The 17,248-nt window shown below is 40.5% G+C and overlaps 6 protein-coding genes across 8 annotated transcripts; 5 read left to right on the top strand and 1 right to left on the bottom strand.

Annotated features, from left to right (window-relative positions):
* Positions 1 to 2: 2 nt before the first annotated feature.
* Positions 3 to 16,617, bottom strand: LOC111602927 (probable proline--tRNA ligase, mitochondrial). Of its 2 annotated transcripts, none has more exons than XM_023320275.2 (5): positions 16,543 to 16,617; positions 1,509 to 1,682; positions 1,188 to 1,439; positions 875 to 1,136; positions 3 to 814 (listed from the first exon to the last, which is right to left on the bottom strand). In XM_023320275.2, the coding sequence occupies exons 1-5, from the start codon at positions 16,555 to 16,557 to the stop codon at positions 39 to 41; spliced, it is 1,479 nt and encodes a 492-aa protein (XP_023176043.2). In that variant the 5' UTR covers positions 16,558 to 16,617; the 3' UTR covers positions 3 to 38. The 2 variants fall into 2 exon arrangements, with proteins under 2 accessions (XP_023176043.2, XP_030081172.1); XM_030225312.1 differs by lacking the exon at positions 16,543 to 16,617 and adding an exon at positions 16,345 to 16,428.
* Positions 1,750 to 3,083, top strand: LOC111602929 (snurportin-1). The gene has a single exon (XM_023320278.2). It carries the CDS (start codon positions 1,831 to 1,833, stop codon positions 3,070 to 3,072), a length of 1,242 nt encoding a protein of 413 aa, XP_023176046.2. The 5' UTR covers positions 1,750 to 1,830; the 3' UTR covers positions 3,073 to 3,083.
* On the top strand, positions 3,262 to 5,701 carry LOC111602926 (SUN domain-containing protein 2). Its single transcript, XM_023320274.2, has 3 exons — positions 3,262 to 3,531; positions 4,107 to 4,295; positions 4,356 to 5,701. Exons 1-3 carry the CDS (start codon positions 3,286 to 3,288, stop codon positions 5,595 to 5,597), a joined length of 1,677 nt encoding a protein of 558 aa, XP_023176042.1. The 5' UTR covers positions 3,262 to 3,285; the 3' UTR covers positions 5,598 to 5,701.
* Positions 6,864 to 9,440, top strand: LOC111602933 (troponin C). Its single transcript, XM_023320282.2, has 5 exons — positions 6,864 to 6,989; positions 7,045 to 7,162; positions 7,232 to 7,288; positions 7,586 to 7,837; positions 9,060 to 9,440. The coding sequence occupies exons 1-5, from the start codon at positions 6,978 to 6,980 to the stop codon at positions 9,086 to 9,088; spliced, it is 468 nt and encodes a 155-aa protein (XP_023176050.1). The 5' UTR covers positions 6,864 to 6,977; the 3' UTR covers positions 9,089 to 9,440.
* Positions 10,046 to 13,281, top strand: LOC111602932 (protein rogdi). Its single transcript, XM_023320281.2, has 8 exons — positions 10,046 to 10,071; positions 10,804 to 10,925; positions 11,368 to 11,531; positions 11,883 to 11,954; positions 12,031 to 12,162; positions 12,245 to 12,402; positions 12,461 to 12,791; positions 13,079 to 13,281. Exons 1-8 carry the CDS (start codon positions 10,061 to 10,063, stop codon positions 13,145 to 13,147), a joined length of 1,059 nt encoding a protein of 352 aa, XP_023176049.1. The 5' UTR covers positions 10,046 to 10,060; the 3' UTR covers positions 13,148 to 13,281.
* Positions 14,313 to 16,853, top strand: LOC111602930 (3 beta-hydroxysteroid dehydrogenase type 7). Of its 2 annotated transcripts, none has more exons than XM_023320280.2 (3): positions 14,313 to 14,337; positions 15,368 to 15,713; positions 15,791 to 16,202. In XM_023320280.2, exons 2-3 carry the CDS (start codon positions 15,398 to 15,400, stop codon positions 16,078 to 16,080), a joined length of 606 nt encoding a protein of 201 aa, XP_023176048.2. In that variant the 5' UTR covers positions 14,313 to 14,337; positions 15,368 to 15,397; the 3' UTR covers positions 16,081 to 16,202. The 2 variants fall into 2 exon arrangements, with proteins under 2 accessions (XP_023176048.2, XP_023176047.2); XM_023320279.2 differs by lacking the exon at positions 14,313 to 14,337 and having other exon boundaries at positions 15,791 to 16,066; positions 16,120 to 16,853.
* Positions 16,854 to 17,248: the final 395 nt, after the last annotated feature.

The raw sequence follows: 17,248 nt of genomic DNA, 5'->3' as shown, positions 1-17,248 counted from the left end.
TGTTTTGCGTTATTGTTATCTTTATTATAAACATAAAGCTAATGTACATGGCTAACGGTTTGTCTTATTCTCACATCCGTTTCACTGCTGGGCATTTGCTGCAACAGTTGCTGCTTGTGCCGCACATGCAAGGCTACCCGCTCCAACACTTCATTTATGTTCAACTCAATTTTCTCCGAGCCACTCGCATGCAGTTCTAGCTTGGGCGCGTCTTGCTGCATTGCCTTGGCGCCCACAACAATTGTAAGCGGATGACCTAAGCGTTTGGCGTCCAGCAAACGTTTGCCTATGGTCAGCTCCTTGCGGTCATCATGCAGCAGCTGCTGATCGCCGCAGATTTGTGTAAGCTGCTGCAGCAAATCGTTTTCTAGACGTTCCGCTGGCACTTGCTCCTTGCTGCCCTGCTTCGGTCCAATTAGACAGACATCGTAGGGTGCCAGCAGCGTGGGCCAGCGTAGTTCATGCTCTGTGGACAGTACTTCCAGCGCTGCAGCGATGATACGTGTTATGCCTATGCCATAGCAGCCCATGACTAGAGTTTCCGGTTTGCCTGAGGTGTTGAGAAAGGTGGCGCCCAAAGGCTTTGAGTACTTGTCGCCTAGCAGGAAAGTGTGTGCCACCTCTACGCCACGCACGCGATTCAGCTGTGTGCTCCGACAGGTGGGACATGTGCTGCTAGCATCTGGCTCAAAGACTTCTGCATTGCCTGCATAGCCACATGAGCTGCAGTTGAGCAGCGTATCCTCGCCCACGGGTGAAATATAATGATATTCATGCGACTGGCTGCCGCCCATAATGCCCGTGGCAGCCTCAACTAGAAGACCGAATTTTGTATATATATTAAGGCTATATACCAAAAGGGCTGACAACGCACCTTTAACAAAAGGCACCTCCAGCTGCCTGAAGAAGCGTTCATAGGCTTCGCTAACTGTTGCGTAAGTGAGCTCCGCTTTCTCCTTTGTTACATCGAAAGTGTACATGTCCTTCATGAGGAATTCTTTAGCGCGCATCAAGCCAAAGCGTGACTTCAGCTCATCTCGAAACTTGGGACCAATTTGGTATAGAAGCAAAGGAAGCTGGCGATAGGATATGGGCGCGGTTGTGGCCAACATAGCTGTGATCGCTTCCTCATGAGTCTGCAGAACATATAAGATAGATATGATAACCTTAAGATAAAGCTTACTTACTGGACTCATTAAGAACTGTTTGCCACTGCGATCGCGCACCATATAGAACTCGGATATATCTCCATCCAGGCGGCCTGTCTTCTTCCACAGTTGCGTAGGCGTTAAGACGGGCAGGCTTATCTTTTGGCCGCCAGCCTCTTGCATATTGCGTTGTACCAGACTAACACAGTTGTCCAAGGCGCGCTGGGCAATGGGCATAATTTGGTAGGTGCCATTGCTGCCTGGCTTGACAAGGCCAAGCTCAGTCAAGAGCTAGAAATGGAAACATCATAATCTAACGAGAGTTCACTTTTTGCTTTCGTAACATGACGTGAAATTTACCTTTTGACTGAGTGACAGTTGTTCCGTTTGTTTGACAACTGCATTTTTGGGTATTACCAGTGCGGGACAGAACAGACGTGAAGCCTTATTCATATTTATTATGCATTTAAGGTAATGTAACGATAAATATTGCAACTCAGCCGGCAAATTAAATATCCAGTGGACATCAATCAGCTGCTTAAACGATGTTATTCGATTATAGTGTAGCTATACCGATAGTTATTCAATTATCGATAGTGTGACCGTGGCTCTGTCAGAATGTCAAAATAGAAATTGCAACGCCGGTGAATTTTGTTTTTAGTGCGAATTTTGCAATTTTAAAATGAGCAATAATTACAAACAACTGTACAAGAAGAGCGTAGATCTTGGCGAGCAGCAAAAACTACGCCAACAACAGTTTCTCTATGAACAAAAGAAGCGACGACAATTGCAACAAGATGTGCATCGGCACGTAAAAGACTCAGACTCTGACGAAGATGAGCAAGAGCAGGGAACATCCAGCGTACAGTGTAAAACGCAACAGAAAAAACGCAGGCAGCGCAACAAGAATACCAAGATCAACAACAATGGTAGCAAGACCCCACATTTGAGGCTGCAGCAATCAGAGTGGCTGCGCCATCGTCCCGACAACTTATGCGATTGGCTGCTCTTGCCCTGTCCGGTGGGCAAACGCTGTTTGGTTATGGCCAGCAACGGCCGCACGAAGATCTACAATAAAGCAGGCCGCATCATCATGCAGCTGCGTTCACTGCTGCCAGGCGATGGTTACGTGCAGAAGTTCAAGACTGTGCTGGACTGCGTGTATGTTCAGGAATTAGATACATTTTATGTGCTGGATGCGCTTTCGTTTGGTCAGCAGCAGTTGCTCGACTGTGATGCAAATTTTCGGTTCTTTTGGCTGCGCTCGCGCTTCGATGAGCACGGCGAGCTGAACGAGCGTAGCAAACGCAATGAGAAACCCTTCAAGTTGCTGGACTACTATGACTTTGAGGATGCCAGCGCCGTGGAGCAAGCGTTGCAACGTTATCCTCAATGGGAGGGCAATCAGCCACAGCTGGACGGTCTGCTGTTCTATCACAAGGAGGCCAGCTACACCTGTGGCAGCACACCCTTAGTTTGTTGGCTATTCGCCTATATGTTGCCCGATGTGCTCAGTCTGCCAGTGCACAGCGGCTATGAAGCTCCAGATGATTATCTGCCCAGTGCAGCGCTCGAATATATGGATGAGTTTGACAAGAAGTTGCTGGCACAGCGACAGCAGTTTAAGAAACCTGGCAAAGCAAACGGGACAGCTAAAGAACTAGCTGCAGCTACAGTTGTTGCTGCGGATGCAACTGCCATGGATCAAGACGATGAGATGGCGGAATATGCTGAGTTGCGTAATCTGTTAGATCATCAGCGACGTCTGGAGCTTGGTGAACTGGACATGGACTGTAGTCCGGCAGTGACAGCGCCAGCACCAGCACCAGCACCAGCACCAGAGCCAGCACCAGAGCCAGCACCAGCACTAGAGCCAGCACCAGCACCAGAGCCAGCCGTAGCTGTCAGCAGTAGCAGCTGTTGAACGTTTTCTTCACTTAGCTTCGTTTCGTTTTTGTGGGTCGGGGGCTTGAGCTCTGCTGGTGGTGGTGGCACAATCGCGCATGCGCACTGCAGACCTTGGTCCCTGGCCAGCAGGCAGCCCAGATAAAAAGCAGCTCAGCAGTTCAAGTGCAGCTAAAACCAAATGAAAACCTTTGCAAATTAACAAAAAACTAAACGAACAAAATAACTAAAAATGGTTATACAGCGCAGTTGGAAGATTCTAAGCGATGCGGCGAGCACAGCGAGCAACAACATCAGCAGCGATGCACAGCAACGTTCACCTGCAGCATTGCAGAACAATTCCTCATCGGACGACTCCGATTGCTCCAATCAGACAACACACTCCATGGACACGCGTGTCGCCAGTCCCATGAAACACACCGAAACTGAGCCAACGACAACAGAGACGACTGTACTCAATGGAACGGATGCCACACTGGTGCGTAGCTGACACTCAAGATACCCATTATTTGTTTTTTTTTATATATGTATATTTTGTTTTATTAGATGAATATTTGAATTTATATTTGCAAAATATATTCCATATTTAGTAGAACTATAATTTGAACACTTTCTTTGTATACCTAGTTGGAGGCTTGACGCTCCACAGGTGACCCGATTAAGTGTAGATATGAATATTTATTGATTGACATCAAATGCCGTGTCAATATATTATCTGGAACAGTTAACCCAATTAACTGTATTGAGGACACGATTTCATAAGAAAAATTCATAGAAATTTGTTTTTCATTTCAAGTTTTTTGTTCTTTTTAGAATATTGAACTTTACTTCGGACAAAGTCCTATCAGAATGGGTTTAGTAGCTTTAATATGTATAGCTTACAGGTAGTCACTATCATCTTAAATGGCTTAATCAGGAAATCTCCTTGCTAAGTTAACTTAGCAAAAGGCTCATTTGATCTCGGCCACTTTGACACCTCAACTAATATTTCATGCCTTCTACAACAACTTCTAGCATTGCTTTAACTAAAAACCTCTTCATCCAACTTCACAGAAGTATGTAACCACCCCAGATATGGCAGAGACCATGCTGCAGCGCATACGACAACGCTACAATGGCGTGCACAACTTGGAAAGCGGCGGCAGCGCCGAGTCGGCAATGCGAGCTCTGGAGTTGTTGCGCATCAGCGTGCAACAGGCTTTCGATACGGAAGTCAATGACATAATCAAGCGTTATATGAACGTAAGTGGCAACGATCTAACACATAAAACCCCTGCTAAGCTTGATTATTACTTCATTTAGAACTACTTCAAGCCCGCATTTGGAAACATTAAAGAGAATCTCGGACAGCATGCGGTCAATGAGGAAACGTTGCAAAAGATGTCCTCGTGTGCTCTGTTGGAGAATGCCAAAGCGCAGTATACGAATTTTGTGTTACGCCAGCCGCGTCCTATTGGCGCAACAGCAACTGTTGCTGGCGAGCAGCAGCGTTTGGCGCTCAAGCGACCCGCAAAGGCTCATGAATATAACAATAGCAAAATGTTTGTCAACAATGTGGGCTATGCCGTAGCTGCAGGCAAGCCCATGCCAGTGCCTGCTCAGCAGCAGCAGCAACAACAGCAACAGCAACAGCAACCACAATTGCAGCTGCAACAGCAGCAACAGCAGCAGCTACAGCTGCAATTGCAACAGCAACAACAGCAACATTTGCAGCAGCAGCAGTCGCAATCATTACAATTACAACGCACGCCTCTTATTAGTGGACCTTTGCCCACGCCAGTGCGTCGTCAAATCTTCTGGAACACCGCACAAATCAATACGAACACCAAATTTGTGCTGGACGTGCAGGCAAATCTCGCCTTTGGCTTTAGCATTGATGGCAAGGAGCTGGGCGGCGCCCGTTTGGCCAGCAAACATCCAGAGATTATACGCTATCTGCCCGACGCTGAGGATCGGGAATGGTTAGCTGCTCGGGGCATTATAGCCGCCGAGAATCGCAGTTCACGCTTCTTGTTTCTTATTTACGACGAGGTCTGCCGGCTGCAGCAAACTCATGAGCTCTATCGGCACAAGACCAACATCGATCTCAGCATGATGCTCACGTTCAATGTGACGGAGACAATGATACAGAAAATGAAACTTTTCTTTGTGGATTTGAATATCAAGAGTCGCGGCTTGATTACCAATTCATTTATAGTGGCCAGCAATCAGCAGCAACAGCAGCAGCAGCAACAACAATTGCAGCAACAACAGCAACAAGCGTTGACTGGCAACAATAGTCACTTGCGCAACGCGCTGCTACAAGGCGCGCCCGTTCAGCCGCAGCTGACAACGCCCAGTGGGGAGGACACTAAGGATCTGGGCTCCACACCAGCTGCCACGCCCTGTTTGCAGGGCACCGTCGTGGGCAGCAGCACCACCAAAGGCAAACTAATTGCCAGCAGCTCAGCGCTTAGCTCCTCGCATGCCACGCTCACAGCGCTGCTCAATCAAAGCGGAGCTGCCAACAATTCAACGCCCAACAGCAACAAATTTCGCAACTAATCTGCTTCGATTTGCAGCAATGAAAATAATCAATAACTTAAGTTATATATTTCTAGTTGTAGCTACTATTTTCGTCACGCTATCATATCGCATTAATTGGAACCATCGACTAATCATTTGGGTGGGAATTAAATAAACAATTTCGAGCTATTCCAAATGCTGGCTAAGATTAATAAATGTATAATAAATAAATAAATTAAACTAAAACTAGAAAGAGATATATATAGAGTTAAAAATGTTATATAAAATTGATAAGCAATAGATAATGTAGTTGGAAGTGCTGCTTGAGTATCAAGTTGCGTTGACTAAGCAAAATCAGAAGCGTGTGCTGCTCAAATATTGTTCAATTGCCTCTCTATGCGATTCTCAAGACGAAGGCTATTGTGTATGACTTGTGAATATACTGTTTAATACTGTTTATTAAGTTTTAATTGGCTTAGGCTCTACTCTAGCATGTCTAATTATCATTTATATGACTCGTCAGCTGTAATCACATTCTAAGTGTACCTCTCTTTGCGCTTCTCATGCAAAAGTTTAGTGACATCCATATGAATATGCAGCTGCATATAATTTTGCTATTGGCCTTTTGGCTAAACGCCAAGTTCATCATTGAACCAATATGCCCTTTCGCTTTCAATGTAGAGAGCAATTCTCTATGCGTTGTCTAGCGCATGCTTCACTGGGGCATTTCTCCATATCTCAAGTGTTGCTGTTGTTGTTGTTGCTGTCATCGTGCAACTGTTGCCTATATACACACACACATGTATATATATCTATATATATAGTATATATATGTAACATATTGTTCGTAGCTATATATATTTGTGTATATGAAGAGCGCAACGCATCGCATTATAGCTGGCGATTCATGCAGCTTCCATAGGCATCTCCCTCTTTGCTGCTGTCCATCTGCTGTTGCTGTTGCTGTTGCTTCCTATGGATCGGCTGTGATTGCTGCTTTGGCTGTCTGTGTGGAAAACCACTATACGGCTCACATTCAGACTGCCCGACTGCCTGGCTGCCTGGCTGGGTGGCTGACTGGGTTGGCTGCTTTGGTCGTCGTCGTCTTTTAATTTTGTTTTTGATCGCGCTTTTACAGTTCTTTCTAAAAAACAATAAAATTCAGGCATCGGGCGTGGAAATGTGCTACATATACCGAAAATGTACGTCTCGGATTCGTGCTTCGTTCGCCATGTATTTGTTTTTGTATTTGTATTTGTGGCAAGTTCAGCGACAGTCGATCTGAATATAATTTTTGCGCTATATTTTGGAAAACGCAGCCGCGTTGCTTTGTAGTAGGCACGAATACTCCGTGGTGATCGCTTCGTAGGAAATCTCTCAGATCGATCTATATTTTATCTGTACAACAACAGCAACAACATGAGCGCCGTGGTAAGTGCAGTGGCTATTTAATCAAAAGCATTTTAGTAATGAGATCCTGCCGTAGGATGAGGATCTGACACCCGAGCAAATTGCCGTGCTCCAGAAGGCATTCAACAGCTTCGATCATCAGAAGACTGGCAGCATACCCACCGAAATGGTTGCTGATATTCTGCGTTTGATGGGTAAGTGCGAAGAGCCCTAACATTTAAGCAGATACCCTGTAATTTTGGTTGTGATTTATCTCGCTCCAGGCCAGCCCTTCGACAAGAAGATTCTGGAGGAACTGATCGAGGAGGTCGATGAGGATAGTAAGTATTGGTTTAGTTATCAAATAAGCCATAGCACCACCATTAGCAGGTGTCGTTCAGGTAGTCTAAATACACGGCCGTAATTCACTCACCTTTAATACTATCGTAAATTCATTGAGCTTTTTATTTGGTCTAGAATTATAGGCTACAATATTTATTTATTTTTTTAAATTTATTATCAGATTTTTCATTAGGGAATTTTTAGCAGGGAAAAAACAAAAATATTTTACTTTTAATTATAGAGTCTGCTCTTAGCTGTATCTATATATTAAAAATTATTATCTACTTTGTTAATAGAGTCTGGTCGCTTGGAATTCGGTGAGTTCGTGCAACTGGCTGCCAAATTCATTGTGGAGGAGGATGCTGAGGCCATGCAGAAGGAGCTGCGCGAGGCTTTCCGTTTATATGATAAACAGGGCAATGGCTTCATTCCCACCACCTGCCTGAAGGAGATCCTCAAGGAGCTCGACGACCAACTCACCGAACAGGAATTGGACATTATGATCGAGGAAATCGATAGCGACGGTTCCGGTACAGTTGATTTCGATGGTGAGTATGCTATAGATACACAGATACACAGATACACAGAAACACAGAAACATAGATACATATGTATCTCATGGAATCAATTCTAATAGCTTGCGAAAAGCGCCCACGTAAACACAAACACAAACATTCACACACACACACATGTGCGCACACCCACAATTTTGTAGCGTTCATAAATTAATTGTAAACATCAGCTAGATGTTCTATATGACAACGCAGTTCGGTTGATCTTGAGTTTTCGATTATGACAGCCTGATCGTTTTTTTTTTTTTTGGAGCATATCGATGCTATTTATAGGAACAGTGACAGATCTATGGTATATATCTATGTATATGCCAATATATATTAATGTGGAAAAACAAAAATATTTTAAATACTTAAATATTTATTTATATTTAGGTATTTGGAAGTGTTGTGAAAAGTTACAAGTTTGAAGTGAAGCTGATAGAAGATTAAAAATTAAAAGTGAACATATTTAAATAAATAATAAAATAAAAATTTAATAACAAAAATATTTATGTATTGTATATAAAAATGATTAGTTCATTTATTTATTTAAATAAACTAATATTCTTTATATATACATATATAAAGAAATAATTAAAAAAAAAAAACAGCAAATACATAAATAAATATTCACCTAATTAATTTAATATAATTAATGAATTTTTTTAAATTTTTTTATAAAAAATAAATGTTTGAAATAATATTCGCATAATTTTATTTTTTTTAAAGAAATCAATTAATTTTTTTAGTAAATTTATTGAATAACAAATTAATAAAAAAATGAAAGTTTATTGATTTTAATTAATCAATTTATTTTTATTTTTCGCATTACAACAAATATTTAACAAAAAATTATAAAAACATGAAATCATATTTAAAATAATAACTTATGTACATTTATTATTTTAATACAATGATTAATTAATTTTTCATTAACTAGATAGCTAAAATGCTAATTAAAAAATTAAAGTTTTTCTTATTTATTAGCCAACCCTCGATAAGTTATATACAAATTTATTCATTTTTAAATACTTCGATTGTAGATTGATCATAAATGGCGATAGAAAGAAGCGAAAATTGTAATTAATTTATTTAACTGATCATTCATTCCCACACAAGTACACACATGCACACATATAAACATTAATTTAAAAATACTTCAATTCTAGTTCTGGCTTTCGTTTAAATAATGTCTGTCATTTTGTTTAATTTACAGAATTCATGGAGATGATGACCGGCGAGTAAATAAACGCAGTCCCCAAGATCCACAAGTACACACACACGCACACACCCAGCCACAGACACAGACACGATACACTGACACACACCAACACACACACACTTACAACATACACACCCTAGCACACAGAAACACACACACACACGCCTTCCGCCCACCTGTTTGAGGGTGGCGGGGGCACAGACGTTTATTTGTTTATATTTGCACACTTGTTTCATCTCTCGTAAACAAATCCACGTATTTAAATTGAAGTCCACAAATTAATAGCATTAAACACTTTTGTACTACTTTTTTATACCAAAAACAAAAAATAAAAGCAACAAAAACTGTGTATGCAAAAAGCAAAAAAAAAGAAAAGAAAAGTAAAATAAAACAAAAACAAAAACAAAAAGCAAACCAAAGGCAATTTTGTAAACGTTTTATGGTTATGCTATGCTGTCAATGCCAACCGCGCAGTTGGCTGATAAACGCGGCTATCAGCGAAGAGCGCGCACCTAAAGAAAGCTGACGAAAAAACAACAACACAAAGCTCGTCAAGTTTTGTTTTTTAACTACGTTAGCATTACATACAAAAGCGCGCTCGGCGTTGACGTTGGCCTCGGCGCGAGCGGCGCTGCCGCTGCTGCTGTTGCCGCTGCTGTTTGCTGTTGCTGCCTGCTGCCATTGACCAATTCGCCCGCTCAACTTGGCGGCGTTTTTCTTGGGTCTCTGTCGGGTTGGTTCAGTTGCTTGGCTGTGGCTTTTGTGTGCGCTTGCCGTTAGCTGCCAGCCAGTGTTGAGCTACGTCCGATCGTACCTCGCGTCTCCCTACCTCCCTTCCTCCCACTACCACGCGCGCGCTAAAAAATTATTAGTTTTTTTGAGCATTCACTTAATACTAACGATCGTACATCTCGTGATAATATCAAGTGAAGTGTTTGCAAGTGATAATAATATTAATATTTATAATAATAATAATAAATATTTAACACAGCAAAATGCCGCAGAGGTAAATTTACCGTTATTTATTTATATGCAAGTGTATACATCATAAAAGACGTGCTTGTTTGCTTTGGCATTATGGGTAGCTTAAGAATGTGTTAAAAACGCCGCCGACGATTTTTGGTGTCCATAAAATTTATGGCCGCATAAATGTTCAAATAGGTTTCATTCTTTCTTGACATTGGCTTATCAAATGGGCGAAAACAAAAAGAACTCTGATAAAAGGAAAAAACAAAAAGAACTGTTTGGATTTGTGTATGAAGCTATGCGCGTGTTCTTACTTACAAACATACAAATATATATATGAGTGTGTGTGTGTGTGTGCAAAACGTCAGAAAGCTATTTAGCATTGCTTGATAAGCGATTTTGTAATTTTAGCTAAAAAGCCAATGTCATATTTTAAGTAAAGTGCTGACACGCGCGCTGTGGGAAACCCGCATTACATGTAATTCAAGCGAAACGGGTAGAAAGAGAGAGATTCGCTTGCAACCAAAAACCAGGCGCTGTATCGTCAACAGCTGCTTCGATGGATGGTCGGATGACTCATTTGACAGCCATAACAATAACAATAACAATAGCATTATGGCAATTAGCACTTCACATTGAATCAAATCGAAATCAAACAGAAATCTATAATGATAAGGTGTTTGTTGGTTTTTTGTGTGATCGTACTGACAAATTGGTTAAAAAAATAACAACGTGTTATTTGTATACATGTTTTTTGTCCAATAATTTACAGCTCGCCAACAAATTGGTCATTCCAGCCGCTACATCGACAGCGTAGCGGACAGTACCAGCACCATGTGCTTAATCCGGTGCCAGAGACGGCAGTCTTGACAACGCCTCCGCCTCTGCGAAAACGTAAGTATTATCAGCATTAAAGCTTTGCTTAAATTTGAATTTAACGCGCGTAAATTGAACATTCGCATGTCAACGCATGTTCACTATTGATATCTAGCGATAAGTCGATAGGCAATGTTATAGAGAAATATTCATTAGTCAGGGCTGCAATCATAAAATTGTTTATTACGTCCAATTACATTTTATAGGTGATAATTCAATCAATAGCTGTGAGAAAAAAATGCCTATTGCTTAAAATTAAATACTGCATGTCTTAATTAATATGCAAAAATATTGCGAATTTTCAAATTTGTTGTTTGTTAGCGATGACACACGATGACACAAACATATCGTAATATCGCTCCAAAAGATGCGTTCGTTTTTGTTTGTTCATTCATGAACAGCAGCAGTTGTTAAATACTATATATATATAAACATTCAACATATCCAATAACACTTACAGCGCTTTCGTTGCAAATTGCTGGCGTTGCTGCTGCTGCTAACAACGGTGGTGCTGCAGCATTAGCTGACAAAACCAAAAGGAGATACATAACAGCCCGCAAGAAGGCCAAAAGCACAATGAAAATGCTCGTCGTTGACACCGAGCGAGAGGAGGCTCTAAATTTGGTATGTATGTAGGCAAGTGTGTGTGTATGGGTGTGTGTAATTAAAAGTCCATCCGGCCTAAAATGCAATGTAATTAATCAAGTGCGAAGTGTATGTGCTTTAAACTAATTGATTATTGATTGTTTTGTCTCATTTTGTGTTTTTCCTTTCTTCTCTCACCGAAATGCCGATATTATTGATTTATACATGAAACGTGCCCCGTTGTTCTTTGTTTTTGGGCTAACGACGGCGACAACGACGGCGACGCTATCACAAAACACATACGCACACACACATACGCACGCCCACAACAAACCCGCATTACAAATCTATATATATTCATACACGCATACCTACATACATATTTTGCAGCAAATAGAATTCGAGTGGGTGCTGAGACAGGAAGTACACGCGATACTAAAGCAATTGCGAACTATACTTGTCGTAAGTTACCATAATATCCTTATGCAATTCAATTACTCATATCTTTTATATATACATATATGTATTTATCATTTAGGAATGCGCCCATAGATTTCCAGTGCCGCTGTATGATAACGAGGGCAAGAAGACTGAAAAGTTCATACTCAGCGTTTCGCCCGACCAGTTGAAGGCGGTGCTAACCTTAACAGGCGACGCGATAACACAAGCAGTAAGCACTAAGCATTAAGCATTAAGTATACATAAACAAGGGCACAAGCAAAGTAATTAAATTTCCACTTTGAATTTTACAGGATATTAGCTTTAAGCTGTGCAAGGCGCCCAGTCAGACGCAACGTACCTCAATCACCCACGATTCGCCATGGAAGCTGCAGCAGGTGCAAGACGCCGCTAATCATCTGCAAACAGCAATCAATCACATTGACGACGTTGATGACTCTTATCACTTCAAGTGAGACTGTTGATTATGTACTTTAAATTTGTATATTTATAACGTACTGATTATACAGAACCTCGGATGAAGTGCTTCATGTGATAGGCAATATTTTGGATGCGCTGCAGCGTGGACGCAACAGTTTGCTAGTGCCGAAAAAGAAGCCAATTGAGGAACTAATCAAGGGACGCAATATGAAATCACTTGTGCCTAACCTGCCCGAAGACTTGGCCGTTAGCTTCTATTTGCAAAGCCACAAGCTGATCATAGCCGTCTATCAACTATTAAACAATCAAGGGACAATGCAATTTGATTCACGTCAAGCGGAAATCGGTGTACAATGGCTCAACGATGTACTCCTGTTGCTGATGAATGGCCAGAAACTGTGTCAGCAGCTGAAAGACAAGGTAAATGCTGTCCATCCTTCCGCTCCCTTTGGCTCGTCTTTAATTGGAGCACAAATCTAAAACAGCTTCCAATTCGACTGCCAATTGTAGATGCCAAGTTTAATTTGGCTATTTGGCAATTCGCCAACATAATGATGCAGTTCTTGACTGTGACGCAAGTTGCCAATTAAAATACACACAACGTATATATATTTATAAATAATTATATATAATGAATAGGGTGTAAAAATTCATTGAAATGATTATGAACTATTTTTAATATTTGGTTTTGCTTTTGCGCTTTGCAGATATCCGTGTTTTCAGTGTATAAAGATTTCACAGTTGGTTCGCGTTCGCCATCAGCTTTATCGTACTGAGTGAAAAGGATATTGGTGAATGGCTGAAAAGGATAAACAATATAACAACAATAATAGCTTATAATGATAACGTACTTGTAATAGTTAAAGTAAATAATATTAGTTAAAGAGTTGCTCTTTGTGACCGCTTACCGTAATACCTATTATATATATAATGATATATATATATATATATATAAAGAGTTATATATACACCTAAATAGTTTAATGTACACACAATCAACATTCATATATTGTTCATCGCGCGACAATTAATAAGTATAGAATTTGTTTTCATTGCTTCATGTCACACTCCAATTTATGCATCTAAATGCAATAGAATAAAAATTATAATGTAACTAAAACAAAGTTCTAGATAATTATTAATGATTATTTATAGTTTGTGCGGCAGATGTGCGTACATTAATATTATAAAGAAATACTATATATATAATTATATGAAATCCAAGTCAGTTAGTACTTAACAGATTGATATATATATATACAACATGCATACATACATTAACATTATTAACCTTACGATTTAAAACTGAACATGAACATTAAAATATATTTACAGAATAATGTTGTAATAAACCAAACTGAAATGTGAACAGAATTTTTAATTATACTAAACACCATTTTGTATTCCATGTATATGTATATGTTGTTAATGTTTAAGCGCGCCTAATCTAATCCAAAGTCATTTGTATCAACGGCCTTTTACTTCTCGTTTACTTTATATTTATATATATATATATATATATATATATATATATATATATATTATATACTATATACTATATGAAGAAGGATGCAACGAAAACAATTACCAATGTACTTATTGAATATTGTAATTTGCCTGTGTAATTAACACGATCTGTATGGAAGATGAAAATTATTTATATAATCTCTAAGCCTATTTAATGTCCATATTCATTTAATTGTTGTTGAATAAAAAATTGAATTTTACCAACTTGACAAGTAAACTATTTGAGTTTACGCGCCTATTGCTCGAAAGACGATGAAAACTGACGATCGCCCAGCTCTATTGTTATTTATCGATGAGCATATGTTTGACAGGTGGCAACGCCGCCAGATCGCTTAGAGCTCAGCCCGTTCGTCTTCAAGCCGTCAAACAGTTTTAAGGCGGCAAGCAAAGCAAACCGTTTGCAACGGCGGATAAAAAAAATAACAAACAATTTTTCGTGGTAAGTTCAGGACGGTGGTTATGGGAATTTCGTGAATTGGCAATGCAGCGGTGCATGTCTAAAATGCAATTTAAGTTGCTAAAAGCAACTAACAATCAAAAGCCCAAATGTTCAAATGGACGGCTCAAATGGCAGTCGTTGTGCGCAACCATTTGACGCATGTATGTTGTAATAGACGCGGAAACCAGTTCGTAGTAATTATTTGATGCTAGTTTTGCCGCGGCTGTTATTGCTGTTGTGTTGTAATCATAGCTAGCCCAGCGTCAAGTCCAGCTCTCTGATTTGTATGTTTTTGCTCTGTTGCTGCTGTTGGTCCAAAAGTGTTGAATAAATTGACCCTGGCCAAGTAACACACAAAGAGGAAACAACGACGAAACACTCAAAATAGCAACAACTTCAATGATATTTCTATTGCGAAAATATGTAGTTAAAAATGCATTAATGTTAGTTTTAAAAGTGTAACGGAACTTTCACAGTGATCATACTTTGGCATGAGCTGTGTTCCTTGTGCGATTGTCGGTCTGTCTTCCTTTCGATATTTAATCGTATTGTATATTAAGCCTTTGAAGTCCTTCGATTAGTGGAGTTCATTGGGTCCCTTCGATAACCAATCGGAACAAGTATTTAACGTACTTTTTATTAATCGTCTTTTAAACTTTTGGTTACGGCGTTGTATGAACCTACGATCTGGTTAAAGTTTAGCTGTATCTTCATTACCATAACAAAGCTGCACGTAAGCCATGCGCCATAAAAAGTGTCAAGTCATTCAAAAACGGCTTTGCTGACCCCGGACGAAGGTCTCTCTGCAAGAGCCATGGCTATCAGCTTTAGTTATGAGAGCGCGAATGAAGGCTTCTCTTGCTGCGATGCGACCCGATGCTTGGGTAATTGAAGCAGCTTTTTTTATGATGCTCGCTTGACCAACTTGCGCATCAGTATTTGCGTTTTTTATGGCTGCGTTGCACTTTGTAGTGCTTTTTAGCACTCAGTTACTCAACGGCTTTTCTTATTGTACTTTATTATTTTCTAGTAAGAGCTGAAATTAGAGACATTAGACGCAATGGGCAACAGCGATGGCGAAGTGGTGCTCGTGACAGGCGGAAGCGGCTTTTTGGGCCAACATATTATTAAGCTATTGCTGGAGCAGCACAAGGAGCTGGGCATCAAGGAGATTCGCTCGCTGGACATTGTGCCGTATAGCAATAAGATTGGTCACGCGGAGACATCCATGCTGCGCACATTTATCGGGGATATTGGTGAACGTGAGAGTTTAAACGATATCTTTGCCGGAGTTGATAGCGTCTTCCATTGCGCTGCATCGGTAGACATTTCATATCCGCCCAACTATGAGCAACTGGAGCGTGTGAATATAAATGGTGAGTTAACTAGACGTTTCCTTTACATTTAGTAAATCGTACTTTAATATATTTACATAAATGTTACGCTAACTTAGGCACTCGGACTGTTGTTGATCTGTGCATACAGCACAATGTGAAGCGCTTGGTCTACAGCAGCTGCACATCGGTGTGCTTTGTGCCTTTCAAGGGACGCAGCACCTTCTCGGCGGTGATCAATTCAACAGAGTCTAAGACAGACACGCCCACGCTGGACAGCTCCAAGCTCTGGGAACAGGATGGCGAATTTTTAATTGCGGGCTATGCATCCAGCAAACTGCGTGCTGAGAATATTGTTCTCAATTCCAATGGAGCGCCGCTCCAGAATCAGCTGGGTAAGACCGATTAGTACCTGATCTTTCTATATACTAATAATTCTTTGCCTCAGATTATCTGGCCACCAGTGCGATACGCGCACCTTTAACCTATGGCGAATGCGATTCACATTTTATCACCGACACATTCGACTATTTGTCCACTCGGAATTGGATCTTTCCGCGTATTGCTGGCGTTGGAGGCAAGCAGCAGTTGGTTTATGCTGGCAACGTGGCCTGGGGTCACATCTGCGCCTATAAGGCCCTCAAGGTGTCTAGCAAAGCGGTGAATGGATTACCTGTATTCGTCACCGACGATACGGGCATCAATGATGTTTCACGCTTCGTGCAAAAGATGGCGCTGCTTGGCGATCGCTTCAAGGTCAAAACTAGCTGGTGGTATTTGCCACACTTTCTATTCTTCTTCTTAGCCTTTCTGTGGGAGTTTGTCGTGCGCGTTGCCTATCCCTATACCAAATATCGCTTACGCTACTCACCGCGGGCCATTGCATCGTTTACCTCCTCAATGCTCATGTACAATCGTCTGCGCGCCTCCATACACATGGACTATGTGCCGCTGTACGATCCAGATACCAGCGCTGAGCGCAGTGCCAAATGGTACGCAAAATGGTGGGATGCCAAAAAGCTGGCCAATAAGTCCAAAAAGTCAAGTTGAGCCCCGAGCTCGAGCTGTTTTTTATTTACACTAAATAAATTCTAGAATTTTGTTAACTCATGTGTGTAGGAAAATTGAAATAAATCTGGGTGTTATCAATGTATGAATATAGATTCATTGTAAACTGTCTTCAATGATTGCTTGTATTATAATTATCTACAATTATAAGAATTTGGCTGAAAAAAGACTCACTTAACTCGCTTAAATGAAGATCTGAAGTGAATTGATCTACAAAAATTTGATCTTTTCGAATTTCCTTTCGGCCCATAATACACATTTTCCATAAATGAAAACACATATGTAGAGTTTATGTTTTTGAACAATGTTCATATTTGTTTATTAATCATTATGAATTAATTTATTTATTTCTTCAGTTATTTCATTATAATTTGTATTATATATACTTTTGTTTTTGTTTTTGTGTTTTTTTGGTTGCTCTAGAGCCGTTTTGTTTTGCCATTGTTTTTTAAACTTATGTACCATTATCTTAACTTATAATGCCATTATTTAAATTGTTTTCATTTCGC

The sequence above is a fragment of the Drosophila hydei genome, unplaced genomic scaffold (genome assembly GCF_003285905.1).
Source record: "Drosophila hydei strain 15085-1641.00,03,60 unplaced genomic scaffold, DhydRS2 tig00008128-arrow-arrow-pilon, whole genome shotgun sequence".
In the NCBI taxonomy this organism is placed as follows: domain Eukaryota; kingdom Metazoa; phylum Arthropoda; class Insecta; order Diptera; family Drosophilidae; genus Drosophila; species Drosophila hydei.
The sequence above is the reverse complement of the archived record's forward strand: the minus strand, read 5'-3'. Positions and strand labels throughout refer to the sequence as shown.

What these genes read in the sequence shown, in the direction of transcription:
- LOC111602929 (XM_023320278.2), top strand. Translation starts at nt 1,831, where the DNA reads ATGAGCAATAATTACAAACAACTGTACAAGAAGAGCGTAGATCTTGGC.
- LOC111602926 (XM_023320274.2), top strand. Translation starts at nt 3,286, where the DNA reads ATGGTTATACAGCGCAGTTGGAAGATTCTAAGCGATGCGGCGAGCACA. An exon ending in ATGGAACGGATGCCACACTG is followed by an intron (nt 3,532 to 4,106) that starts GTGCGTAGCTGA and finishes CCAACTTCACAG; the next exon opens with AAGTATGTAACCACCCCAGA. An exon ending in TAATCAAGCGTTATATGAAC is followed by an intron (nt 4,296 to 4,355) that starts GTAAGTGGCAAC and finishes TACTTCATTTAG; the next exon opens with AACTACTTCAAGCCCGCATT.
- LOC111602933 (XM_023320282.2), top strand. An exon ending in TGATATTCTGCGTTTGATGG is followed by an intron (nt 7,163 to 7,231) that starts GTAAGTGCGAAG and finishes ATCTCGCTCCAG; the next exon opens with GCCAGCCCTTCGACAAGAAG. An exon ending in CGAGGAGGTCGATGAGGATA is followed by an intron (nt 7,289 to 7,585) that starts GTAAGTATTGGT and finishes CTTTGTTAATAG; the next exon opens with AGTCTGGTCGCTTGGAATTC.
- LOC111602932 (XM_023320281.2), top strand. An exon ending in GAGAGGAGGCTCTAAATTTG is followed by an intron (nt 11,532 to 11,882) that starts GTATGTATGTAG and finishes CATATTTTGCAG; the next exon opens with CAAATAGAATTCGAGTGGGT. An exon ending in GTCAGCAGCTGAAAGACAAG is followed by an intron (nt 12,792 to 13,078) that starts GTAAATGCTGTC and finishes TGCGCTTTGCAG; the next exon opens with ATATCCGTGTTTTCAGTGTA.
- LOC111602930 (XM_023320279.2), top strand. Translation starts at nt 15,398, where the DNA reads ATGGGCAACAGCGATGGCGAAGTGGTGCTCGTGACAGGCGGAAGCGGC. An exon ending in GGAGCGTGTGAATATAAATG is followed by an intron (nt 15,714 to 15,790) that starts GTGAGTTAACTA and finishes ACGCTAACTTAG; the next exon opens with GCACTCGGACTGTTGTTGAT. An exon ending in GCCGCTCCAGAATCAGCTGG is followed by an intron (nt 16,067 to 16,119) that starts GTAAGACCGATT and finishes TCTTTGCCTCAG; the next exon opens with ATTATCTGGCCACCAGTGCG.
- LOC111602927 (XM_023320275.2), bottom strand. An exon ending in AACTGTCACTCAGTCAAAAG is followed by an intron (nt 1,440 to 1,508) that starts GTAAATTTCACG and finishes TTCCATTTCTAG; the next exon opens with CTCTTGACTGAGCTTGGCCT. An exon ending in GGAGGTGCCTTTTGTTAAAG is followed by an intron (nt 815 to 874) that starts GTGCGTTGTCAG and finishes TCGGTCTTCTAG; the next exon opens with TTGAGGCTGCCACGGGCATT.